Below are 25,409 nucleotides of genomic sequence, written 5' to 3'. Positions count from 1 at the left end.
ATAGAACTTTAAGCAGAATTCTAAGCCAAGAAGTTAATAAAAACTAACTCATAATGGCAACCAAAACTAACTGCCAGCAGTGACCTGAACTATCAACCACTTCTTCATGTCGTCTTAATGACATTAAGCAAGCTTTTTCTTTTAAGGGACAGAGAGGGGGCTGGAGAGATGCTCAGCAGCTAAAGCACGCACTATGCTTGCAGAGGACTGAGTTCAGTTCCCAGCACCCGTGTGTTACAATGGCTGGAAACCCAAGCTCCAAGGAATCTAATACACTCTTCTGGCCTCCAGGGGCACCTGCACAGGCACAGAGAGTGAGTGTTCTAGGCTTTGCATGTTAGAGCAACTCTGTTATAATTATTCAACTGCACCAGTTAGCACAAGAACACCACAAACTGCTGAATGTGCTTCAGAATCACTATCTGTAAAAGCTGCTGGCATGCCACAGTGGCCTGTGCACTGCAGCTCACTGTCCTTTGGTTAGAAGCACTACAAAGGGATAATAATTGACAAAACAATGTTGGTGGCACTTGGAGCCAATCACGGAGGCTAAAATCTGATCTGCTTGGCTCTCTGAACTGCAACTACATCTGTCCTCTGGACCAGCCTCACCCCAGCCAACAGGTAACATGCCAGCTGCTCCGCCACAGGTCAGAGCTGGCTGTACTCACCAGCTCTAACCATGGCACAATGCAGCTGCTGTGAAAGAAGTGGTTGCAGGGTAACTGCCGGACTTTCTCTTCAACTGTGTAATCTTCTTTGCACACTGGACATTCTAAACCCGTATCTGTTGGAGGAAGATATGTGTTTTAAAGTAACAAGCAAAAGGAAGAAAGAAAAACAACCAAGAGCCAGGCATGTTATAGCAGGCCTATAACCGCAGCACTAGGGAGGCAGAAGCAGGAAGTCAAGGCTAACCTGGGCTACCTCATAAGCAGGCAAGCAAACAAACAAGAATACCAAACTAGATGTCTCTTACAACCCAAGAAATGTCCCTGATCCCCAAAACATCACAGAGAAGGAGTGGAGAAAAGTTATGTAAGTGGTAGGCAGATAAGAAATATGATTTAATTTTGTTCAAAATGGAGACAAAAATGTTAATAGACATGGAAACAAATGGGGCCAATTCCAATAGACCTAAGAGAATCATAATAGATCTAATTTTTGTCATTGTCATTGTTGTTTTCCTTTTTTTGGTTTTTCGAGACAGGGTTTCTCTGTGTAGCCCTGGCTATCCTGGACTCGCTTTGTAGACCAGGCTGGCCTCGAACTCACAGTGATCTGCCTGCCTCTGCCTCCTGAGAGCTGAGAGTAAAGGCATGCGTTACCATGCTCAACAATAGGCTCCATTTTTAGTGAGACAAGTTAGAAGAACTAGCAGAGAGCTGGCCTGGTGAGGTAGCTTAGAGAATAAAACGCTTCTCCTCAGCCTAATGACCTGAGTGCAATCCCCGGGACCCACAAGGTGAAAGATCAGCTACCTCAAGTTATCCTCTGGCCTCCACACATGCATTGTGGTACATATGCACACATACACAAAATAAATATAATTTTGTAAGTTAAAAAATATATAAGCAGAAACTTATTTGTCTATTAAGTTAAAATAGGGAAAATACCTTCCCAGATGTGTGACAGCCTCTGTCAGCCAATGTCTGCCTAGAAAACAGTGGCAAGCTGTGCACCATCACCGCGGTTCTTTTCCTGTTCTTTTCAGTATGACTGTCCCAGGGTCATCGGTGGTTGTTAATTAAAGGCTGTACCAGGAGCTATACCCCAGAACTATAGAGGACAAGTGCACTCAGGACTCCTTCATCTTACTATGTAATCAGTAATAAAGCTAACTTTTTTCAAAATAGAAGTTTCTCTCTCTCTCTCTCTTTTTTTCCCTTAATGTCTCACTAAATAGCCCTGGCTGGTGAAGAACTCACTATGCAGACCAGGCTGGCCTTAAACTCAGAGATCTGTCTCCCTAGTGCTGGGATTAAAGGTGTGTACCTCCATGACAACTCAAAATTAAATTTCTAAATCTACCTTTTCCTTTCTGTCAGCATTGCCACCATCACTAGCACCCCATTGGAAATACAGCAATAGTAGCTCTAATTTTCATTTTGGCTCCCTCTCCTTTTCACTTTATGTAACATTATTTCTAGAACTTCCTAAAGATCCCTTACACCCTCACTACTCTGTCTAGGACTCCCTTTCAGAAGAGTGGAGGAACCGAAGAACAGCAGCATAGCTGTGTTGTTTGAGTCAGATGTAAGCTGCTTTTCTATTAATCTGGAATGGACTCTGATATGAGGAGCGGAGAGTCTGAGCAGATAGGGAAGGGACGGGCTTGTTCAGAAAAGCTCCAAACTCCAAGAGAAGTTTCAGGGTGCTTTGGGTGGTAGACAAGTTCACAAACAACGTCCTTATTTACCTGACTGGACCTTAACGTGAAGCAAGCCCTCGCTTCTTATTTGTCCTCTTCGCCTCCCTATGGTATCATGTGCCAAAACTATTTCCAACAGCTTTTTAAATCACTTAGTGAGTTTTGGTAGTAAGTTCTTATACTAATTATAATCAAGCTTTGTACAAATGACTGCATTTCTTTTTTCCTCTGAGATCTATAAGCAGGCATGCTAACTAGGCCCTCCACAGCTGGTAGCCAGACAGGAATGTTAGGGAACCATAGCTTTAGAATAGAAATGCACTGAACATTAGACTAGATGAAAACAAACTTACCAACTTGTTCCTGAGTTACTGTCACTGTTGGGAGAGAAGTGATCTTTTCCTTGTCAGCTGGAGGGGGACCTGTGTTTTCTAGCTGACCTAGAAGCTACAAAAGGAAAAAGCAGCAACGCTCGTTATCTCAGTAACTGGAGAGGGAGCCATTCCAGCTGAGAACAAATAGTGCAGGCATTAAGAATGTTCGCTGCTCTCAACTTCTGTAGGACTCCGTCCGGGGGCTGGAACACTTACAGCTGCTTTACCATGTCAGAGTGACACCAGTGTAAACCATGGTTATAAGATGGACTCATAACATAAAGTAAATGTACGGTACCAAAAGAGTTGTGATGCCCTGAATAAAATTACAGGTTAATAAAAAGCAATAGCAAACTGGCTCAAAATTTCATTTGGTCAGAGGGAAGGGATGAGAGTATGAAAAGCAGCAAAAAGGCAAGAAATGGGTACACTGCTGTCTACAAGAAGACTAAGAAATAAACAACATGCTTTCTATTCTCAGCAGTGACAGGAAAATGGAAACCAATCAAGTTAAAATGGACATAAACGAGTGAAGCAATTATCCACAGCATGGGAAGATCTTGTCTCTGCTTCCTTCCTCTACTTGGCTCCGTCTAGCAGAAACCCCTGCTTCAACATGGCAGACCTTGTTTTTCTGTGAAGCATCTGTTCCTCCCAGGACTGAACAAGAGGACAAATTATAATGAACTCTTTGCTATAGGAGAAGTCTTTATTTCCTCCAGAGTTAAAGTCACCCTCCAGAAATCCCCAGATGCCTAGTAGAAGCATGGACACTTGGCCACACCCATAGCCCATCCATCCACTTAGTAAAAACAGAAACCCAAAAGCTCACACTATCAGTGAAAGCAGAGGGATTGCCATGTCAGAGAGTAGCAGAAGGAATGCAGAAGCCTGTGGAACCATGAGACACATCAAACAGACGCCCTCTCACAAGGCAGCTCCTCACCTGGGTTACAATGGCATCAAGCCCTGTCTGACCCCAGGCATAGTCCCCAGGGTTGGAGTGCAGCATTCCGCTCCTATACGTGAGATGAGACAGACAGGGTTAGGGGGGAGGGTGAGCAGGCTCTGCCTTATACCACACGGGAGCCTAGCAATGGGCCACTGCTCTCTCAGAGCTGAAAAGTCAATAGTATTCTAAAATCAAGAGGCAAAGAAACCCTCTGTACTTGAGAGGTCAAGTAGATTTTCTAAAACTATGCTTCTATTCTTAACAAATTTTATTTATTATTTATTTATTTATTCATTTATTTTTTTTGGTTCTTCAAGACAGGGTTTCCCTGTGTAGCCTTCGGTGTCCTGGACTCTCTTTTGTAGACCAGGCTGGCCTTGAACTTACAGCGATCCACCTGTCTCTGCCTCCCGAGTGCTGGGGTTAAAGGCATGTGCCACTATGCCCGGCTTTAACAAATTTTAATTAACTGGGACAAAATGTGAAGGGAGTTGAAATGCTACAGGACACCTAGGGCCAAAAGAGCTCACTGCCTGTGGGTTAAGGAAAGTCTGTGTTTTGGCTGGCCCAAATCTACAGCAGACTTCCTTCCTTCATTCAAAGAGGCCACACCCGTCCTTCATGGTAAGGACTTCCTGGTAGAGAAGCAGCCACAGTGGTTCCTGTAAATTACAACTCAGAGCACTCACAAAGGTACTTGGCAGGACTTCTTTCTTGGTGCTACTGGTGCACAGGCTCTAGCTAGACCACATGTAAAGTAACCAGAGGCTCTAAGATGGAGTAAATGTGGGGAAGGATTGAACAGAAAGCCTTCTGTAGGAACACTAGAAGTCGGAAATAGCTGGAGGAAAGGCTGTCCCAGGTAGTCCTGTGTGTAGTCCCTGCCACACCTACAGTCACTCTCATGCTGACCTCCATGTGTCTTTGGTTTCTTTTTAGAAACTTTCTTACTTTGAGAAAAGAAACTAAAATGTTATGTTTTCAATGTCAGGAATTCTTAAAGCACAAAATCTTCCTATGTGGTTCATAAGGGAAACTCACAAAGCAGATCTCAGGCCCGGCAGGGACTATCTCCTTCCCCACCTCAACATAGTCCTCAGACCAAGACAGAAAGCCAACCAGGCATGTCCAGCAGTATCTTAGGGGACCAGGACAGCTGTCCTCAGCATCAAGAAGAAAAAGTGAGTTCTGACTGAGTTGGGATTTGGGGTGGTGGGGTGGTGGGGGGAGAAAGGTAGTCTAATGTCCCAGGCACATCCACATACTCACCTATGCAGAGTTTTCGTTCGCTGTGGTAGACATGATCCCGTGTAAAACAGTACTGCTCAAGCAGTGCAATACAGACAAGGAATGCACAGAATGGGCACTTACCAAGAAAAGGGGTGTGGGGATCCGGGAATCGCCGAATTTGCAAAGAATCCTGCAAAGATCTGTTGTATTATTCTGTTGAAGGAAGGGAAAGTGAGATAAAGCAACACACATGAATATTCTACAGACAATCACGGCTCACTAATCAACCAACACCCTAAACCACAGGAGCTTCCCACTGGTCGGTATACAAAAGACAGCAAGAGAAACCAGGCCATTGCCCATAGGATGTGTGTCCATTACTGCTCTTTGTGAGTTCTGCCATCTTAGAGATTAACACGATGTCTTGTGGATTAGGTTAGAAAAAGACATGATGTTATGATGTGGTTTTCAAAATATTTCTTTGGATCTCTGACAGTAATATGGGAAAGGGCTCAAATAATCCTGACCCAGTGGGATTCTGCACCCATTTCTGCACCTTTTAACATGGGTCCTAAGCTAACCAACACAACCTTGACAGTAGCCGATGTTAGACCACAGGACAGACATGTCTACAAGTCACTCCCCTCACACTTGGTTAGACTTAGTGATTCACTTTTTACAGGTAAGATATGGCAGAAGTGACTGTGGCTTGCAGTATTAGGAGACCAAAAGTTATGATGATTTATTTCCTTATACCCATCTATATTGAATCATTTACTTTAAAAGAACTGGCTGCCAAGTCATGGAGACAGTGAAAAGCTCTATAGAGAACCATAATAGTGAGAAACTAAGGCCTCCTGCAAGTTTCAAGTGAAGGAGCCATCTTGGAAGCGGATCTTCCACACCCATTTCAAGTATTCAGTGACTACACCCACAATGGGTAGGAATGCTGACTCATGACATCTTTGCCAGAACCACCAAGCTAAGCTGTTCTCGGTGACAGTGAGACAGTCGAAGTCAGCTAGTCTAACTAATACAAGCTCTCCTGCTTACCAGGAACATGAAGAGTAAATTACCACACTAGTGAACTGGCAGGTAATCAGTGATGGAGAACTGAGAAAGCAGCCTAGTTCCCTGAAGTTCTGCAGCCAGCCTGTTACAGGCGCTGGAGTTGACAGGGTCACCTCGTTAGCAAGTGCTCATTCTTCCTTCTATGTACTTACTCTCTGGAAGTCAGAAGTTGACTCTGTTTCATCAGAAGTACCAAAGAGAGACTACTCAGGGTGGTCTCAGTAAGTTTTGTTCAGAAATTACTCTCAGCTAATATACATATTTATTCTGACTTTTCTGTTATCATAATTGAGGTTACATAATTTCTTATTAAAGGTAAATGTTAAAAGTGTGTGATTTACACACTTTTAGAGAAGAGCAAAATCAACCCACAAGTGTAGAGGGCGGCCCCATGCTGAGCCCATGGAAGAATTTTCACACAGTTCCCAGGGCTGTACCAGGCTCAGTTCTCCCAGTGCTGTTCTGAGTTCTGTTTTGCCTTTTTCTTTTCTTTCTGATGGTTTGTTTTTGTTTTGTTTTGTTTTTCTTTGAGGTAAGAGCTCACTCTGTAGCACTGGCTGGCAGTAACTTCCAAACATTATTTCCAGCCAAATGAGGTGTCTACTCTACCTGCCTCAATACCCCCACTTGAATGTGTAATGAACACCTCAAACTTATGTCCCAAATTTTTTTTCTTCCAAACTGTCCTTTATAGTGTTCTCCACATCATGGTGGCCCTACTTATCTAGCTGCTTAGGTCAGCAACCTTGGTATCATCCTTATTTCTCTTTCTGTTACACACTATAGCCCATAAGCTCTGTTAGAATCTATCAACTCTTTATTATTCTCACCTAAGCCACTGGCATCTCTAGCTTAGGTTAAGACAACAGCTTCTTAGACGGTGCTCCACTCTGTCCCCACACAGTGAGTAGAATGACCACTCCAAGACGTAAGTTAAACTTAGGGCCCACTGAAGTAAGTGCCCCAAGACTCTAACAGTTAGAGTAGCAGCCTTCCCACCCACACTCCAGAAACTTTTGAGACTTCATCCCCTAATATTCTCCTCACTAACGCTGCTCCATGATGCTGTATCTCCTGTCAGCACTCTAGCTCCTTTCTTCACTTACTTTGTCTATTCAAATACTTTTTTAATATTTTTTTCAATGAGGCCTTTGATGATTCCTTCTGAAAACTTTATGCCTCCCACATTCCCTTCTCTCCCCTCCTTGCCTTCTACCTAGCACTTACTACTGCAGAACACTATTGATTTTGCTTATTTTTCTTCCTTGGTATTTAAGATTCACAAAGGAAGTTACATTTTTTTAACTACTACATTCACTATTGTGTGTGCAACATCTAAAAGAGCCACAGGTACAGGGGAATGGCAATGTTTGTTGAATTAATTAAGACAACCCCTAGATGGGGCCAAACAGGCATATAGTAAAAGGTATATTCATATAAAATAATCATAAAACATGCATATGGTTGACCCTATTTCAACTACATAGATATTGTACTGTGTGTGTGTATTTAAAAGTTTATAAGATGCTGTGTGTGGTGGCACATGCCTTTAATCCCAGCACTCAGGGAGGCAGAGGCAGGTAGATCTCTGTGAGTTTCAGGCTAGCCTGGTCTACAAAGGCAGGCCAAGACAGCTACACAGAGAAACCCTGTCTTAAAAAACAAAACAAAACAAAAAACCCCAAACAAAAAGTTTATAAGATTACATAGCAAAGTGTGACTGTGGCTGCTTCTTTGTAACGCTACCTTCTAATCCAAGAAAACCTTATCATTTTTTTTTTTAAGTAAAGGCTGAAAGTTAAACAACCAAAGTCAATTCTCAAAATCTAAGTTGTGATCAGTATCAGAAAACTATGATTTCAAAATTTAGGGATGACTTCGAGAAAGCACCCTATGTAGGTACAAAGGCTTCTTAGATGCAGGGTTAATGCTAACAACCAAAGGTCTTTCTGGGTGCAGAAGTACCTTAGTTGATGGAGTGCTTGCCTCATTTGCACAAAGCCCTGGCTGGAGCAACCCCCAACACTTCACAAACTGGGCATGGTGGTGCCAGCCTTGGATGCTAGTAATCAGGAGGTGGATGCAGAAGGATCAAAAATCCAAGGCCAGGCTGGACTATATAGCAAATTCCAGGCTAGCTTAGACTATGGAATTTGTCTTGAAATGGGGGGCACTAAAATAAAGATAGATTTAATGTACTATGTGCAAACTATGTACCTCTCTTACTTATCTAAAAATTAAACTAAAAGATACAAATTTTATCATTCTAAAACTTTAAAATGAAACATAAATAATCTGAATGAAACTCTTCCTAAAGCCCATTTTCTTTCCATCATTAACTCTACATAAACTAATCAATTCTCTGATCATTTTTATTTTTATTTCTTGATATCTGAGAAATCCAAAGGTGATAGTAGATAGCCACCAGGACCTACCAACCCCAGATGTCAAACAATAGGTGGGCCTTCTGGCACGAGTCAGCTTCATCTGAAGGTGAAGTAAGCTAGTGTGGTCAGGCTCTGGTTACTTATAGATGAGCTATAATTTGAATGCCTAACTGTATAGGACTTTAGACACTCAATAAATAACTGCAGAACGAGTAGATAACATGAGTTTCCTCTTAGGTTAGCAAACGTTCTCCATTAATGAACAACCACAAGAAACATATACTTCAGAGGAACTCCTGGGAGGAACACACGCATATTCTCACAAAGGTGAACCTTCAACAGCTACTTTCTTAAATGAAAAGTACTACTGTCTATTGAAATAGGTGAACAGGATCCTAAGACGTAGCCCATAAAAAGCAATAGTTGAGAGCTTGACAAACACATGTAAAAAGCTTTTCTGCTGCTCAAATGAACAGAAGTTGTTATGAGAAAAAGCCACAGTAAAAATAAATAATAAAAATTTAATATATGTATTAAACATTGACAAGCACTATAGCCACAGGGGAATGGGCAGGCCACTCTGGGTAGAGCAATATGCCTGGCAATATTCTGTACTGAAGACGATAAACTTGCATGAAGACAAGAGCAACTGGACTAAAAGTTCTCTGGCTCTATTTCCTAATATCTGGCATAGACAAACACTTTAGAATCTCATCAAATGCAAATACTTTCATTGTTGCTACTATCTTGGCTTCCACACTAATCATTTCATCAGGGTCTCTTGGTGACTTTACTGTTACAAATTGGCTAGACTGTTATAGGGATCCCCAGTCTCCTCCCCTTCCCCTCAGGGTTACAGACATATGGACCACACTTGGCTACTTCTACATAGGTGTTGGGATCCAAGCTCAGGCTCTCACATTTGCCAGGAAGGCACTTCACCAACTAAGCTGCCTCAAGAGTCCCTTTTTAAAAAAATAATTATTTTTTCTTTTGTTTTGAGGCAGTATTTCATTAAGGAGCCTTCACTGCCCTAGAATTTAAAAAGTGGACTAGGCTGGCCTCAAACCTATAGCAAACCTGGTCTATGCCACGCAGGTACTGGGGTCATGTGTGCTACCACACCCAGTTCTGGCTTCTTTTCATTTTAAACTTGTTATTACTAAAAAGATTTTTGTTTACCTATCATTTTGCTACTTAGTTGGATTCTTTTATGTTTTATTATCTTAAATTTCCCAGATAAGTAGCCATAGTATCTGCATTTATGGACTGTATTTTTCTATCCTGTGCTTATGCCTTATGATTCTTCTTACATGTCACACTGACTGTTTTTATTTTAAATTTAATTTATTTTTATGTGTATGGGTGTTTTGCCTATATGTCTGTGCATGCAGTGTACATAGAAACCAGAAGATGGCATCAGATCCCCTGGACCTGGAGTTAAAGAAAAGCAGTCTTGTGGGCACAGGGAATTGAACCTGGATCCACTATAAGACAGCCACCATGCTTAACACTTGAGCCATCCTATCTGCAGCCCTGCACTGACTGAGTTTGAGGAAGTGCTTGGTAGTACGCACTCCTCCTGACTCAGTGAGTCTTCAGTCTACTTAAAGCAGGTTTGCTTCTTAAATCAGGACAGTTGGTCCTGATGATCAGCTTTACAGGACCTAGGATCACTGAGGCTCAGAGCTCTGGGTTAGGGGTTTTCTATATCAGGCTCATTTAGTGGAGGCAGGAAGACCCATGACTGATGGTCTGAACTGTATGAAAAGGAGAATGAGGACTGAGCAGCAGCAGTCATCTCCGCTTCCCATTGCAGATGCAAGTGTGGCCAGCTGCCTGAAGCTCCTGCCCCATGACTTCCCACTGTGACAGGCCGTACCTTCCTCCCTTAAGTTGCTTTCTCCAGGCATTTTGTCCCAGGAATGTATAAGATAACTAGTATAGTTGCTAATATCTATACTTTTTTTTTTAAGGTTAAAAGGTTTTAAGGCCAGTCTGGGTTACATATTGATGTCCAGGTAAGACATAAAAACCATATTATGGGTGCTGAAGCCACACACCAAGGCCAGACCAGATTGCTGTGAGCCCAATGCCCACCATCATCCACTAGAGGTCCCCAAAAGTTCAAAGTCCAAGATGGCAACCCTCAATGACCAGCTGACTGTGACTCTTCTTATGGAACAACAGGGCCCCCAGAACAAGATTACAGTTGTTGGGGTTGGTGCTGATGGCATGGCTTGTGCTATCAGTATCTTAATGAAGGACCTGGCAATGAGCTGTATAGCTGAGGCTGGCTTGAACTCCTGATTCTTTTGCCCTCATCCCAAATGCTGGGGTTACAAGCATGTGCCACCACACCCAGCTCAAGCATTGCCATTTATTCTACTGTAGATGATTAGCAGACATTGTCTCTGGCTAATCATAAATCCATTCTCTGCACCGTTCTCCTTGCCACTTCTCAGTAAAGGATAAAATGTTAAATCTATACTCATCTGGCTTTCTTTACATCTGTGGGCAGGAAGCATGTGACACAGTGCCCAGTAAAGGAAATATTCTTAGCACAGAATATGAGGCAGTAGAAAAAATTCTCTTTCCTTTAACAAAAATGTAGTATAAAGAAGGCTTGGTGGCACGCACCTGTAATCCCAGCAACTGGGAGCCTAGGGTAGAAGGATCTGGAATTCAAAACCAGAATGAGCTACCTGGTAGATCTAAATAACCTAGGAGAAATTTCATACTAAGCCCACTTTCTCATCTATTTAAATCTTTAAATCCCGACCTTTGCCTTCTGTGATTGTTTCAATGAGAATGGCCCCTAAATGATGGAAGTATTTGAGAAGCACTAGGAGGTGTGATCTTGTTGGAAGAGCTGTGTCACTGGGGCCAGGCTCTGAGGTTTCAAAAGCCCTAAGGCATTCCTAATGTGCCCTCTCTCTGCCTCCTACTTTTAGGTCATGGCGAGAGCTCTCAGCTGCTCCAACCAACCTGTCTGCAGTCTGCTGGCATGCTGTCCTGCCATGATGGGCTCTCAGCCTTCTGAAATCATAAGCCAATTACATGCTTCCTTTTCTACATTGCCTTGGTCATGATGCTCTGTCACAGCATTAGAAAAGTAACTAAGAAAGATCCCAATGTTATGTAATATACTTGCTATACTTTTTAGTATCTTCCAAATTTCTTTTTCTTTTTACTCCCTGCCCGCCGCCCCCCCACCCCATCCCACCCCACCCCTTTTTATCTATTTATTTACTTCTTTATTTTGGAGCCAGGGTCTTGTTGTGTGGTCCTGGAACTCATTAAGTGATCAGAGTAGTCTCAAATTTACAAAAATCTCTCTGCATCTGCTTCCCTAGTGCTGGGAATAAAGGTGTGTGCAACCACATTCTTTTCTGAGACATGGTCTCAGTATTTTGCCCAGGTTAGTGTTAAACTTATGATGCTTCTCAGTCTGCCAAACACTTTAAGCATGAACTACCAAACACAGCTTCTTCTAAAATTATAAATCCCCTCTGTGTCAATCTGAGACATTAATAAAAGCATTAAGAGAAGTGTTTTAGATTTATCACTCTCTATTACCAATTCCTAACTGATAATTACATGAGTATGACATTCAATTTAGATTCGTTTTCATCCTGTCTATATTTCTGTCTTGTCCACAAAAATCTGAGAACCTTATAAAGATTAGATTGTGCCAGCACATCCTTCACTCAAACAACCCTTAAGAACTCAGAACAGGGAAAAAGAAAAAGAAAAAAAAAAAGAACTCAAACCAGCAACTTACCCTTCAATAGCAGGTGACCTGTCAGGACGAGTGCTCCCTCGAGACCTGTATCTTCTTGTCAGTGGCAACCTTGGAGGCCTGCTTGGTCCCCAAAAGTCAGTGTGAGTTTGGTGACCTCTCTCATTGGGTCTATTATCTTGGTCCAGTGGAATGCTACTTAGAAATGGTCTATAATCTTGTAAAAACATTGTGTCCCAGAACTAGTAAAAACAAGTGGGGGAAAAAGTACACATTAGCACTGGTTGATGGTAAACAAACAAGCAAAAACAAAACAAAACAAAACAAAAAAACCTTAAGATAACTAATTTTCTTCATAGATAAGAAAGCAAATGCCTAGGTCATGTCTTTAACATTACTGATATCCAAATGCACATGCCTCTGACCAGTCTCCGCTTCAGACATATGAGCTAAAGGTAAAAGTAGACACCCACCCCAAGCGCAGCTAGCAGTTCAGATCAACATCATGCTTGTGTGCTTTGCACAAATGGCATCTACATTTCTAACAAAACAAATATGTTCCTCCATTTGAAAAAAAAAACACACCATCAGCACAAAGTAGAGATGATATCTGTAAAATGCTTCTCTTGACTTGGCACTAACATTGGAGAGAGGCTGTGTCCAAGCAAAGCAGTATGGCTATGTCTGACAGGAGCTTCTGTTGTACACATTTCCATCGTTAATATGGGAGGGAGAGAGGTCGAGTTTGGGAGAATCAGTAAGCAAAGAGGAAAAGGAAAGGTAAATTAACATTTAAAATATGTATTTATGTATGTATGTATGTATGTATATATGATTGTATGTATGTGTGTATATAGATATTGTTTGTTTTTTCAAGACAGGGTTTCTCTGTGTAAAAGCCCTTTCTATCCTGGAACTCTCTTTGCAGGGATGGCTTGCCTCGAACTCACAGAGAACCGCCTGCCTCTGCCTCCTGAGTGCTGGGATTAAAGGCATGCACCACCACGCCTGGCTAAAATAATTTTTTAAAAAAGCTATGTGTATCTCTGTGAGTGGGTGAGTGCAGTGTTCAAGGAGGTCAGAAGAGGGCAGAGGACCCCCTGGACCTAAGGCTAGAGGCTGCTGTGAAAATGTGGGAACCCAACACACATCCTCTGCAAAAACACTGAGTGCTACTGACTGCTGAGCCATCTCTCCAGTCCAAATCAAGTTTTGCTGTTGCTGTTGTTGTTATTTTAAAGAGACTGTTTTGCAAAATGCAAATCAAAACAACTCTGAGATTCCATCTTACACCCATCAGAATGGCTAAGATCAAAAATTCAAGTGACACCACATGCTGGTGAGGATGTGGAGAAAGAGGAATACTCCTTCATTGCTGGTGGGAATGCAAACTAGTACAGCCACTTTGGAAATCTCTCTGGTGCTATCTCAGAAAACTGGGAATAGGGCTTCCTTAAGACCCAACTATTCCACTCCTTGGAATATACCCAGAAGATGTGCCAGCACACAACAAGAAAATTTGCTCAACCATGTTCATAGAAGCCTTATTCATAATAGCCAGATCATGGAAACAGCCTAAGTGTCCCTCAGTAGAAGAGTGGATAAAGAAACTGTGGTATATTTACATTATGGAATACTACTCAGCTATTAAAAACAAGTAATTCCCGAAATTTGTGGACAAATGGACTGAACTAGAAATGATCATAATGAGTGAACTAGAAATGATCATAAATGAGTGAGTTAACCCAGAAGCAGAGAGCCTCGAATGGTATATACTCACTTATAACTGGACATTAGCCCAAGGGGCATGTCCCATGAAAGTCTTCACTTACCAGGGAAGTGGGATAGATATGTGAGGACATCCTATTGGGACTCTAGGTGAGAGAAATATAGGAGATGGAGAAATAGAAGGATCCAGAGGGTCCTATAAACCTACAAGAAGAACACTATGATGGGCGGATCTAGGCCAGGGGTTATGCTCGAACTATGGTACCAACCAAGGACAATATGTGCAGTAAACATTGAACCCCTACCCAGATCTAGCCAAGGGACAGAACATTCTCCACAGTTAAGTGGAGACTGGGGACTGACTTTCACACGAACTCTGGTGCCCTGTATTTGGCCATGTCTCCTTGATGGGGAGTTCTGATGGCACTTGGAGGAAGGATAGCAAACTACCAAGAAGAGACTTGATACCCTAGCATCATATTCAGGAGGAGAGGTCCCCATCAGTCACAGTCATAGGGAAGGGGAAGGGGAAGGGGAAGGAGAAGGGGAAGGGGTGAAAGCGAGAGGGAGGGAGGGATGGGAGGATGCATGGGATGGGATAGCAATTGAGATATAATATGAATGATTTTATTTTTCAATTTAAAAAAAAGAGACTCTTCTGCTTCAAAAGAAGTTTATTTTCAAGTAGGAAGATACAGACACCAATCCCAAGTAGCACCCTACCCTAGAACAGAAAAGGAAACTGTTATGGTTAGAAGCTCAAAAGTCCCATACAGCCCTTTGGGGTACTGGGGAGAATGTGGAACCATCTGTCTCTCTGCTTCACTGTTATGTGCATCTACTACCAAGAAGTGAACTGTCCCAGCAAGCATTCCTTGTCGCAATGAACCATGAACCAGAATAAGCCATTCTCCTCTTTAGCTGTCTCTGTTAGGTACTGTAGTCACATAGATCCAAAAGTAACTAATACAGAGACTATAATATGTTAGCCAGGGCAAGTATCATAAGATATGAAGGATGCATGTATTGCCTCAGGATGCCACCGTAGCATTCTTTTCAGGAGCAGTATATCATGGATACTTTGTATAGTAAGATTATTATCACAATATATTCAATACATGTAAGATAACACATGAATAATATGTAGAAAATACATCATAAGTTCATAAACCATCTTTCAGTTTGTATCTCTAAAGCTACTGAAATTCCTTCTATGCATCCCTCTCACAACCTCCAGAAGTTAACTGCTATCCAAAAACAAGTCTTTTCCCCCCAAGACAGGGTTTCCTAGACTTGCTTTGTAGACCAGGCTGGCCTCAAACTCAGAGCAATCTGTCTGCTGCTGCCTCCCTGAGTGCTCACCTGGCTTGTTATCCAAATATTTTGTTTATAGTTCACTGGCTTTTTCCCCATTTTTATTTTTGTATGTTTATTAGCATACACTAATTATACATGTCGATAATATACTTTTACCACATATGATCCCCGTTACATCCTTTTGTCCCCCGCCCCCGTCCACTCCTGCTGTCTTCTTCCTCTTCCAAACCAGCCCCTTCTACTTCATTTTTCTCCTTTGGGTATTGTTTTCCTTTGGTTATGTATTCTTGTTGGCCCACTAAGCTTCAGTGTGGTTGCTTATAAGAGCACATGTGCGGTTATTTACAGACTTACAGGAACATGGGCACCTTAGCAGTAGCTATACAGCTGAGGAAAATGCTTCGTCCTCTCCATTTCCATGGGTTTCTTAGGCCCCACACTCTAGTCCTCACACTTGCTCAGCCCAGCTAACCAGATTCTCTAGATTACTGTCCATTATCATCACAGCTAATACAGTGGGAAAATCAAAGCCCCTTCAGCATGAACTCCAGGGACATTGCACTTGTTTGGATATGCAAATTGGTACAAATGAATAGTAACAGTGTATTTCTAGCCTACTTTCACCCCTAGATGACAGTGTGCCCTAACTGTAGAACAAAGATATAAGAGTCCATCTCAGAACTTTGTTCCAAACCAACAGGAAGGATAAGAATAGCTTCAGGTCATCTGTCTCAGAGCAGACTTACACAAGCATAAGGGAAACAAACTCATTAACAGAACTGGGTCTTCAGGACACAACTTACATAAGCACAAACTAACTGAACACTTACAGAGTTTTAGTAAAACATTCAAAAGAATCACATGGTTTGACAAATTTGGTCTTGATGAACAACAAAAGAACTCTGAATAGAAGTAAAAGGACAAAGTTTCCAGTATCATTATAAACAAGACGGAGCTGGGGCAGCTAAGCAGTCCTCCCCACAGTGGCTGCGACTGGATGCCAGCACTTGTCTCTAGCAGGAAAAAGGAGACAGGATCACTATGGCTTCCTGGCATCTAGCCTAGCCAAGAAAACACCAGCTCAGTGGAAGAGGCAGAGGGTGATAAAGGATGACACCTGAAGTGCTCTTTTGACCTCTATACATGCACACACCAGCACACTCATATGCACATGCATCCACACAGAAATGCATGAAAATAGAACAATAAATATCTTAAAATACAAAAACCAAACAAGAACCAAACACACCAAAAACCAAAGAACAGGATAGACGGTGTCTTTCACCTGGCAGAACTTGCTCTGAGCATGCTATAATTACATCCTCCACACACTTAAAATGTTAAGAATAAAAACAGTTAATTATATGACACAGAATCTTACGGTTAGCTTTAAAATTAAGAGAACTATAAATATATCATAAAAACCATGTACAAATATATTAATAGCAGCACTACTCCTAAGAGCTCCAGTGTAAATGCCCCATGCCCCTCAGCTAACAGAGAGACACACAGTACTAGAAAGTCATATGGAGATAGCACTAGCGAGGAGACTGCTTGCCTGCAACACTCAAGCTGAAATCAATTCCCAGCACCAAGAGGAAAAAGTGAATTTCTACACAATGTATATACAGCTGCACAATGAAGGAAGTAATAATGTATGCTACAACAAGGTGAAACTTGAAAACATTATGCTAAGTAGAAAAAATTCATTCAGAAAAGGTCAAGTATTGTATTATATGTTTCCATTTATAGCTGCTGTCCTACATAGAGACAGAAAGTGGATTGGCGGTTCATTGAAGTGAGGGAACTGTGGAGAAATAAGTATAAATGGTTAAAAGACTGGGGCCAATGAAAACATTCTGGGGACTGGAGAAATAGTTCCATCAATAAAATGCTTTGCAAGCACAAGGATCTAAGGTTAATCTCCATAAACCCACATTAAAAAAAAAACCCAAGTATGGACTTGCGCTAGCACTGAGGAAGTCGAAATAGGCAGATTCCTAGGGCTCAGTGGCCAGCCAACCTGCCTAGTTGGTAGAGGCCAGTAGGACACCCTGTCCCAAAAGAAATGATGGAGATTACGAGAGAGAGAGAGAGAGAGAGAGAGAGAGAGAGAGAGAGAGAGAGAGAGAGAGAGAGAGACAGAGACAGAGACAGAGACACAGAGAGAGACAGACAGACAGAGAGAGACAGACAGACAGAGACAGACAGACAGACAGACAGACAGACACACACACACACCCCACACACACACACACACACACACACACACACACACACACAGAGAGAGAGAGAGAGAGAGAGAGAGAGAGAGAGAGAGAGATGGAAGGAGGATGCGTGTTTGAGTGTGATATGTGTGAATGCTCTGGAATTAGTGATGATGATTATACAATGGTATGAACATGTTAAAACCAGTGAGTTTGTTGTTTTGGGGTTTGGTATGGTTTGGTGTTTTGAGACAGGGTTTCTCTGTATAGCCTTGGCTATCCTGGACTCCCTTTGTAGACCAGGCTGGCCTCAACTCACAAAGATCCATCTGCCTCTAAAACTGGTGAGTTATATACTTTAAAAGAGTGAATTATGTTATATGTGAATTCCTCTCAGTTTGAAAATATCACTAAGACATAGTAACTTATAACCTACTCTCAACAATAGACTTAACAAACTTAACAAAGAAACTTCAGGGTTAAACTGTACCATAGATCAAGTGCACTCATCAAATATCTACAGAATATTCTATCCAACACCTGCAAAATACACATTTCTTCTCAGTAGCTATGGGTCTTTCTCCAAAACAGATCACGTTGAGTTCAAGTCCTAGCACCACCTGGAAGCTCACAACTGTCTATAACTGTTGTCCTATACAATTCAGTGCCCTCTTCTGGTGTGCACGTGTACATGCAGACAAAACATCCATACACATAAAATGAAAAAAAAATTAAAGAGAAAAATATGATTTTTAAAAACCCATAAAATGGCTGGTTGTTGGTGATACATCATTAGTCCCAGCACTTGCAAGGCAGAGGCAGGCAGATCTCTGTGAGTCCAAGGCCGGCCTGGTCTACAGAGCTAGCTCCAGGACAGCCAGAGCTATACAGAGAAACCCTGTATCGATAAAACAAAAACAAAAGCAAAAAACAAAAAACCACACATAACAACATAAAATAAAAAGGGAACATTACCAATTTCCTTCTATGAAGCTAGTATTACCCTGTGACCAAAACAAGATTAACACATGACAACAAATAAAAAAAATTCTAGAGATCAGTTTCTCTGGTGAACATAGATGTAAGATGCCTCAATTCATGTAAATAAAATTCAAGTCCATGAGCCAGGCATGGGGGCACTTGCCTGTAATTACAGAACTCAGGAGGCAGAGGAAGGTGGATCTCTGTGAGTTCGAGGCCAGCCTGGTCTACAGAGTGAGTTCCAGGACAGCCAGGGCTTATAGAGAAACTCTGTCTCAGAAAACCCAAAAGGAAAAAGAAGAGGAAGAGGAGGAGGACACAGCAGCAACAGCAGCTCATATGCCATGACCAAGTTGGCGTCATTCCAGGGATGACATGATAGTTCAACATACACAAACCAGTAAATTCAGTGAAGCATATAAGTAGCCTTAAGGACAGAAATCACATGATCACCTCAATAGATGCAGAAAAAAACTCTTGACAAAACTTCAGTATCCCTGCATGATAAAAAGCCTTGAAGGTATTAGAAGAAACCTCAACATACTAAACAATATATATAACAAACCTAAGTCCATTTTAGACTTACTGAGGAAGATATTTAAATCATGAGCCACAGAAGGATGGCAATCCCTGCTCTCACTCAATATAGTGTTTGATTCTTTACAAGAGCAATAATGAAAGAAAGTAAAGGGATGAGTAAAGTAAGTAAAAGTAAAGAAAGTAAAAGTAAATGAGAATGAACAGCCAAAACTAACCTTAATTGCAGATAATATGATCCTATAGTTAAAAGATTAAAAAATTCCATCAGAAAACTCTTTTAACTGATAAACATTTTTGCAAAGTAGTGGGATACAAATCCAGCATTCAAAAACCAGCACTGGGGCCGGCAAGGTGGCTCAGGGCGTAGATGAGCTTGCTGCCAAGCGAATGACCTAAGTTCAATTCCCAGGACCTATATGACAGCAAGAGACCACCAACTCCTGTAAGTTATCTTCTGACTTCTACACATGTAACACTGCATGCTCACATGCACGCACGTGTGCACACACATGTTAAAAATGTAAAGAAAATGTATTTATGTAAATGTAAAAGTTTAGTAAGATGCTAAGGAGATGTCAAGGGCAAGAAGCACCCCCAGATCTGCAGAGCCCATGTAAAAAGCCACAGTGACTGTGCTTGTAATCCTAGCACTGGGGAAGCAAACACAGGAGGACAAGCAAGTCTAGAAGAATATGCCAAGCTTTCAATTCAACAACAGATGCTGCCTCAAGAACTAAATACCTACATAGAAACCTGTACAAGACCACATGCACCTGTAATCCCAGTACTGTTGGGGAATAAGATGGGGGGGGGGTCACTGGGGCTTGTTGGCACCGCTACTACCAAGTAATATTTGGCAAAGATGGCAAAGGCATACATTAAGGGGCTGAAGAAATGGCTTGACAAGTAAAAGTACTTGTTGGTCTTGCAGAGGACATGGTGGTCCATAACCATCTGTAACTCTAGTCCCAAGGTATTTAATGTCCTCTTCTATCCTCCAAAGGCACCAGGCACACACAAACCTACATGCAGATAAAACATTTGTACACTTAAAATAATAAAATAAACAAATCTAAAAAATTTAAATACATAAAAAATTTTCAGCATCTTTAGTCATTTAGAGAAATACAAATCAAAACCACACTGAAATTCTATTTCACCCTCCCTCCCCCAGTTAGAATGGCTACCATCAAGAAAAGAAACCATATCAGATATGGCAAAGATGTGAAGATCTGAATTCAATCTCCAGAACTCATAAAAAGACCAGGCATAGTAGTGCACACTTGTAATGCCAGGCTGGGGACTTCCCTGCCACATGCCTGGCCTCAGCAGCCTTCCTTAACCATGGAGGAAGAGTCCACAGTCCCTGTACTCCTGTATCATTCATGAGTCTAATGCCAGAACCACTAAGCAGCCAAGTTCTGCTTCCTGCTTGGGATGAGCCTGGTCCCCTCCTTGAATTCCATTCATGTAAGCTTTCTTTTGTTGCTGCTCTTTAGGAACAGATGGTTCCTTAGGCCGGTCTTTGACAGATTGCAGATTTAGCTGGGTGGGAGTCTTGCTATGTGGGCACCATGTCCTTTAATTCCATTTCTCCTTATCTCTTTCAGCACAAACCAAGGTCCCAATACTAAATCTCCTAGTTCTTCCTTTATCCTCAGATTGTACATTTTGTATTTCTTTTTGCCCTGCTTGTTAACTTTCATTGTAGATCTGCATAAGAGTGATCACTAATAGCTACATTTGTCGATATTAGGCCATCTTGAAATCTGCCAAGGAAATTAGTACAGAACTCTTCAATTTAGTTTCAGGCAAATTATTCAGATAATGGCAAAATGCAGCCACACTCTTTGCCAAAATATCACAAGAATGGTCTCTAGCTAACATTGTTCCCCCTTGAAAACCTCTCAAGCAGGGCCTCCATAGTCCACACTGCGCTCAGAACTACTGTCTTTAAGCTCCTACTAGGATGGCCCATTAAGCCCCACTTATAGGCTTATAGCATTTAACCACTTTCCTAGTCCAAAGTCACAAAGTCTTCTACATTTCTCAAAAAAACAAACAGGGCTGGAGAGATAGATGGCTCAGCGGTCAAGAGCACTGTCTGCTCTTCCAGAGGTCCTAAGTTCAACTCCCAGCAACCACATGGTGGCTCACAACCATCTATAATGAGATCTCATGCCCTCTTCTGGCATGCAGGTGTATATGAAGATAAAGCACTTATCTATATACAATAAATAAATCTTTAAACACACAAACACACACACACCACGCACGCACGCACGCATGCACAGTGGGAGAGTGGATTTAGAAAAAATAATGGCTTTTACACTAAGCATTTAAAGTCACTTGCAGAAAAAGAACAATGGGATAGTGAAAGAAAATAAAAACAGGGCCCTGGGGATTCTGGAACACAAGGCTAAGAAGCAAATGGAGTCAGGCATGATGACCCCTCCCTGTCCCCTCTTCAGCACCACAGATGGAAGCAGGAAGATCACTATGAGGCTGCAGTCACTCAGCATTACAAAATTAGTTCTGGGGACTCCAAAGTCTCAAAATCAAATCAAAACAAACAGAAAAGGTAAGTGAAAGCAGGGTATGCTGTAATCACAGCATTTCAGAGTGGAATCATGAGTTCAAGGCCAGCCATTGGACAAAGCAAGGTCCAGACCAGCCTGAGCTACAAGGGACTCTTGACCAGCCCCCACCCCACCAAGAGAAAAGGAATATAAAAATTAAAATGATTATAATACCAACGCAATAAAAGAAAAGGACAGTCCAAAAATATCTGAAGATTGGCCACCATCATGGCAGACTTTTTAAATTTTTTTTACTCCCCCCACCCAAGACAGGGTTTCTCTGTTTAGTCCTGGCTGTCCTAGATCTCACTTGGTGGACCAGGCTGGCCTCGGGAGCCTCTGCCTCCTGAGCACTGGGATTAAAGGAGTGTGCCATTACTGGCTGGGTAATTTAATTTTTTTTTACTAAAGATTTATTTTTAGTTACATATATGCATGGGCTAAGATAAGTGTACCTGCACATGGAGGCCAGAGAGTGAGATCCCACTATAGCTGGAGTTCCAGGTGGTTGTGAGCTACCCAGTATGGGTGCTAGGAACCAAACTTGGGTCCTCCAGAGGAGCAGCAAGTGCCTAATCATTTACAATGGCCTTTGATCAAAACAAGTGTATATCCACAATTTTATTTACTTCAATCCAAGGTACCTTTTTTTTATTCTTGACCAACTCCGTGCTTTCTGCAGGCAAAAGGTTAAGATGCCTCCCACAGGCCCCAGCATACCAGGTTATGAACTGGTCCTGTGGAAGTTGCTGATGAAAGTAAATGCAGAGCTGCCCCACAGATATCGATCCCCCCAGTCTACCTCACACTACTCCCAGTGCCTTGCTGACTACAGATGTGAACTATCAAACACAGAGGCTAAAACAGAAGACTCTGGCCTTTCATCTCCGCTTTGTCCTCTTCACTCATTCCTCGTTCATCTTCACTACTGCAGTGATGATGTGTCTGGTTGGTGAGTACCAGTGCCTAACAGCTACCAATTACAGTTCTCCAGTGGACAGAGTTATTGTATTAGGAAGCTGCATAAAGGAAAAAGTTCTAAAGTGGTTCTGAGCATACATGCCTATTCTACAGCCTAATTCTCAGATGGATAATCATGTATAAACTGGGTATATCCATACAATCACAGTTCAACTGTATTGTCCAATTCAGTTCAAGAAAAAATAACTTTTTAAAAAACATTGATAATTATTTTTAAGTGTATGGGAGTTTTGTCTGCATTAATGGCTGTGCACCACATGGAAGCATAATTCCATGACAAACCATCACACATAACTGGACATAGCTAACACAGGATGATAGTTTAATAGGCACAGTATGAACACAAAGAGAAGATGAAGTCATGAAATGTAGAATAACATATAATAATTCATAAAAATATATGACTAGGAATGCAAAGATAGCAAATACCTAAGTACATTTTAAAAAGCAAAACTACAAAAGATTTAAATGCAGTGATTGCAACTGGATAGTTATGAGATATGCATAGGAGAAATGGGAAGCATTATGCCAAAGAAAAATTTAGTATAATGAGAATATAGGAGATTTTTAGTTTTCAGAAAGCCTTCTTAGGCTGGGCATGGTAGCTCATGCTTTTAACCCCAGCACTCAGGAGGCAGAGGCAGAAGCTGGCAGATCTGTGAGTTCAAAGCTATTCTGGTCTATCTACTTAGTTCTTGGCCAGCAAGGGCTACATAGTAAGACCTGTTTAAAAAGAAAAAAAACTTTCAGTACTTATGTCTTAGTATATCATTCAAAGAAATCTGAAAATAACGCAAATGGAGATATTCTGTTTTGGGTTTTCTGTTGCTGGTGTTTTTTGTTGTTGGTTTTTCTGAGATCCTTGCCTCTGCCTTCCTTGTGCTGAGATGAAAGGTATCGGCCGCCATCATCCAGCATCTTAGGTAACAGAACAAATTTTACTTGAATAAACTGCTCAGAGCACTCTGTCCTCTTGTGCATACCTGGAAGCTCTTTTATCTTACTTCCAGCCAATCTGAGGAAACAGCCATAATCAATTTGCTCTGTATCTTTGGCGCTCTCATTCCTTCCCTCTTTCTCCTCTCTCCCTCTCCCACCTTGCTCTACGGGTTTGTGGGTGCAGGCCTGCATGCATGGAGACTGAACCCAGGACTTTCACTCTAGCCTCAAGGGCATTCTTTTTTTCTTTTTCTGTTTTTCGAGACAGAGTTTCTCTGTGTAGTCCTGGCTGTCATGGATCTCACTCTGTAGACCAGGCTGGCCTCAAACTTAACAGACCTGCCTGCCTTTGCCTCTGCTGGGATTAAAGGTGTGCGTCACCACGCCCGGCTCTCAAAGCATTCTTGCACTCAGTGACCTTCAGATCAGATGTGTCACTGTCACCAGGTATTCGCCAAAGGCTTTCAGGTAATCAGTGAATCCTCTGGTAACTTCTTGAGGTTATCATCAGCAACTTTAGAATAGCACTGTCCTCTCAGTCTCCACACTTGTATCACCATCTTAGATTAGCTCTCTGTGTGTCCCCCCATGTGTAGTGCTGCTCAGGTAAGCCTCTTTCTGCCTCCCTTCCCACTGCAGCTTCACTTAAAGGATAAATACATAAGCAGTAAGTATTTTAGAAGTTTCCTTAGACTAAGCTTTTTCTAATATACCCATGGGGGTGGGGAATAGACATACCTCAGCAATTAAGGACACTGGCTGCTCTTCAAGAGAACCTGGGTTCAATTCCCAGCAACCACATGGCAGCTCACAACTGTCTATATCTCAGGTTCCAGGGGATCCAACATCCTCACACAGACATACAATACAGGCAGGCAAAACACCAATGTACATGAAGTAAAAATACATATATTAGCACTCAGGGAGACAGAGGCAGGTAGATCTATGGGAGTTTAAGGTCATCCTGGTCTACAAAGTTAGTCCAGGACAGCCAAGGCTACACAGAGAAATACTGTCTCAAAAAACAAAACAAATAAAAAATAAAATTAGATAAATAATATAAAAGGACAATTAAAATACATATCTGTTTATAGATTCAGCTAATTATAGAAAATAATTTCTTCATTATCTAAGCAACTCACTAAAGAAAAACACAGTGAAATCAAGTGTAAGCCTTTGGTGAAATAACCAATGAGAACATGGAAAGTAAGTGTTGTTGCTCTATTTAACATTTTTTTCTAAGTCTAAGTCGTTTTTGTCTCCAGGGACATGGGTATTAAACATATAGCTTAAGAATACTATTTTTCTAAATCCCCTCTCTATGAAATACATTCACAGCTGTAATGTATCAGCCCCTTACCTTATAACAGACATTATGAGGTCTACACACTGAACATTTGTTGTCTTACATAATCTTTATGACATCTCTATGAAGTACATGTTTCCATTTACCCCATATTTTCCCAAGGAAGCAAACAGGCACACAAGGACTGAAGGAAATTTTGCTGGAGTTGCACAGTCAGGGTGCACAGTCAGGGTCTGGACTCAAATAACTTTACTTTTCAGGATCCTTCCTGGACTAAAAGATCTTTTCCTCTGTACTTCCACATTCATCCCGACAGAGACTCTCTGTATCCGTCTCTTCCCACCCACTTCATATGTTTAAATGTGTTCTCCAGCTACACTGTAATGCTGTGCAGGCAAGGCAACAGACATTTGCTTCCTGCCCCTACCTCTAGCAGAAGTACTATGTATGAAAACGGTTCTCACTTACTTCTTTAAATTCCTTGGGAATTTCTATAATATTATAAAGACATTTTCTAATTATAAAATGCAAAACATCATTTTAAAAGAAAAAAAATTAACCCCAGCACTCAGGAAAGAGGTAGGTGGATCTCTGGGAGTTAGAGGCCAGCCTGGTCTACACAGTAAGTTCCAGGACAGCCAGAGCTACATAGTGAAACACTGTCTTGGGAAAGAAAAGAAGGAGAAAATTAAATTGAGGCATGG

The 25,409-nt window shown here is 41.7% G+C and overlaps 1 protein-coding gene across 2 annotated transcripts in view; it reads right to left on the bottom strand.

Moving 5' to 3' along the window:
- Window positions 1-25,409, bottom strand: part of RNF115 (ring finger protein 115) — a 59,050-nt gene that overhangs the window by 1,783 nt on the left and 31,858 nt on the right. For both annotated transcript variants that reach the window (XM_084757367.1, XM_084757368.1), the window contains 5 exons: window positions 12,170-12,369; window positions 5,069-5,140; window positions 3,692-3,764; window positions 2,725-2,818; window positions 672-787 (listed from right to left, as the gene is read on the bottom strand). In XM_084757367.1, the coding sequence (XP_084613493.1) occupies window positions 672-787; window positions 2,725-2,818; window positions 3,692-3,764; window positions 5,069-5,140; window positions 12,170-12,369 (555 nt within the window). The remainder of the gene's footprint in view (window positions 1-671; window positions 788-2,724; window positions 2,819-3,691; window positions 3,765-5,068; window positions 5,141-12,169; window positions 12,370-25,409) is intronic.

This window comes from Acomys minous (genome assembly GCF_964271855.1).
Source record: "Acomys minous genome assembly, chromosome: 14".
Lineage (NCBI taxonomy): Eukaryota > Metazoa > Chordata > Mammalia > Rodentia > Muridae > Acomys > Acomys minous.
The sequence above is the reverse complement of the archived record's forward strand: the minus strand, read 5'-3'. Positions and strand labels throughout refer to the sequence as shown.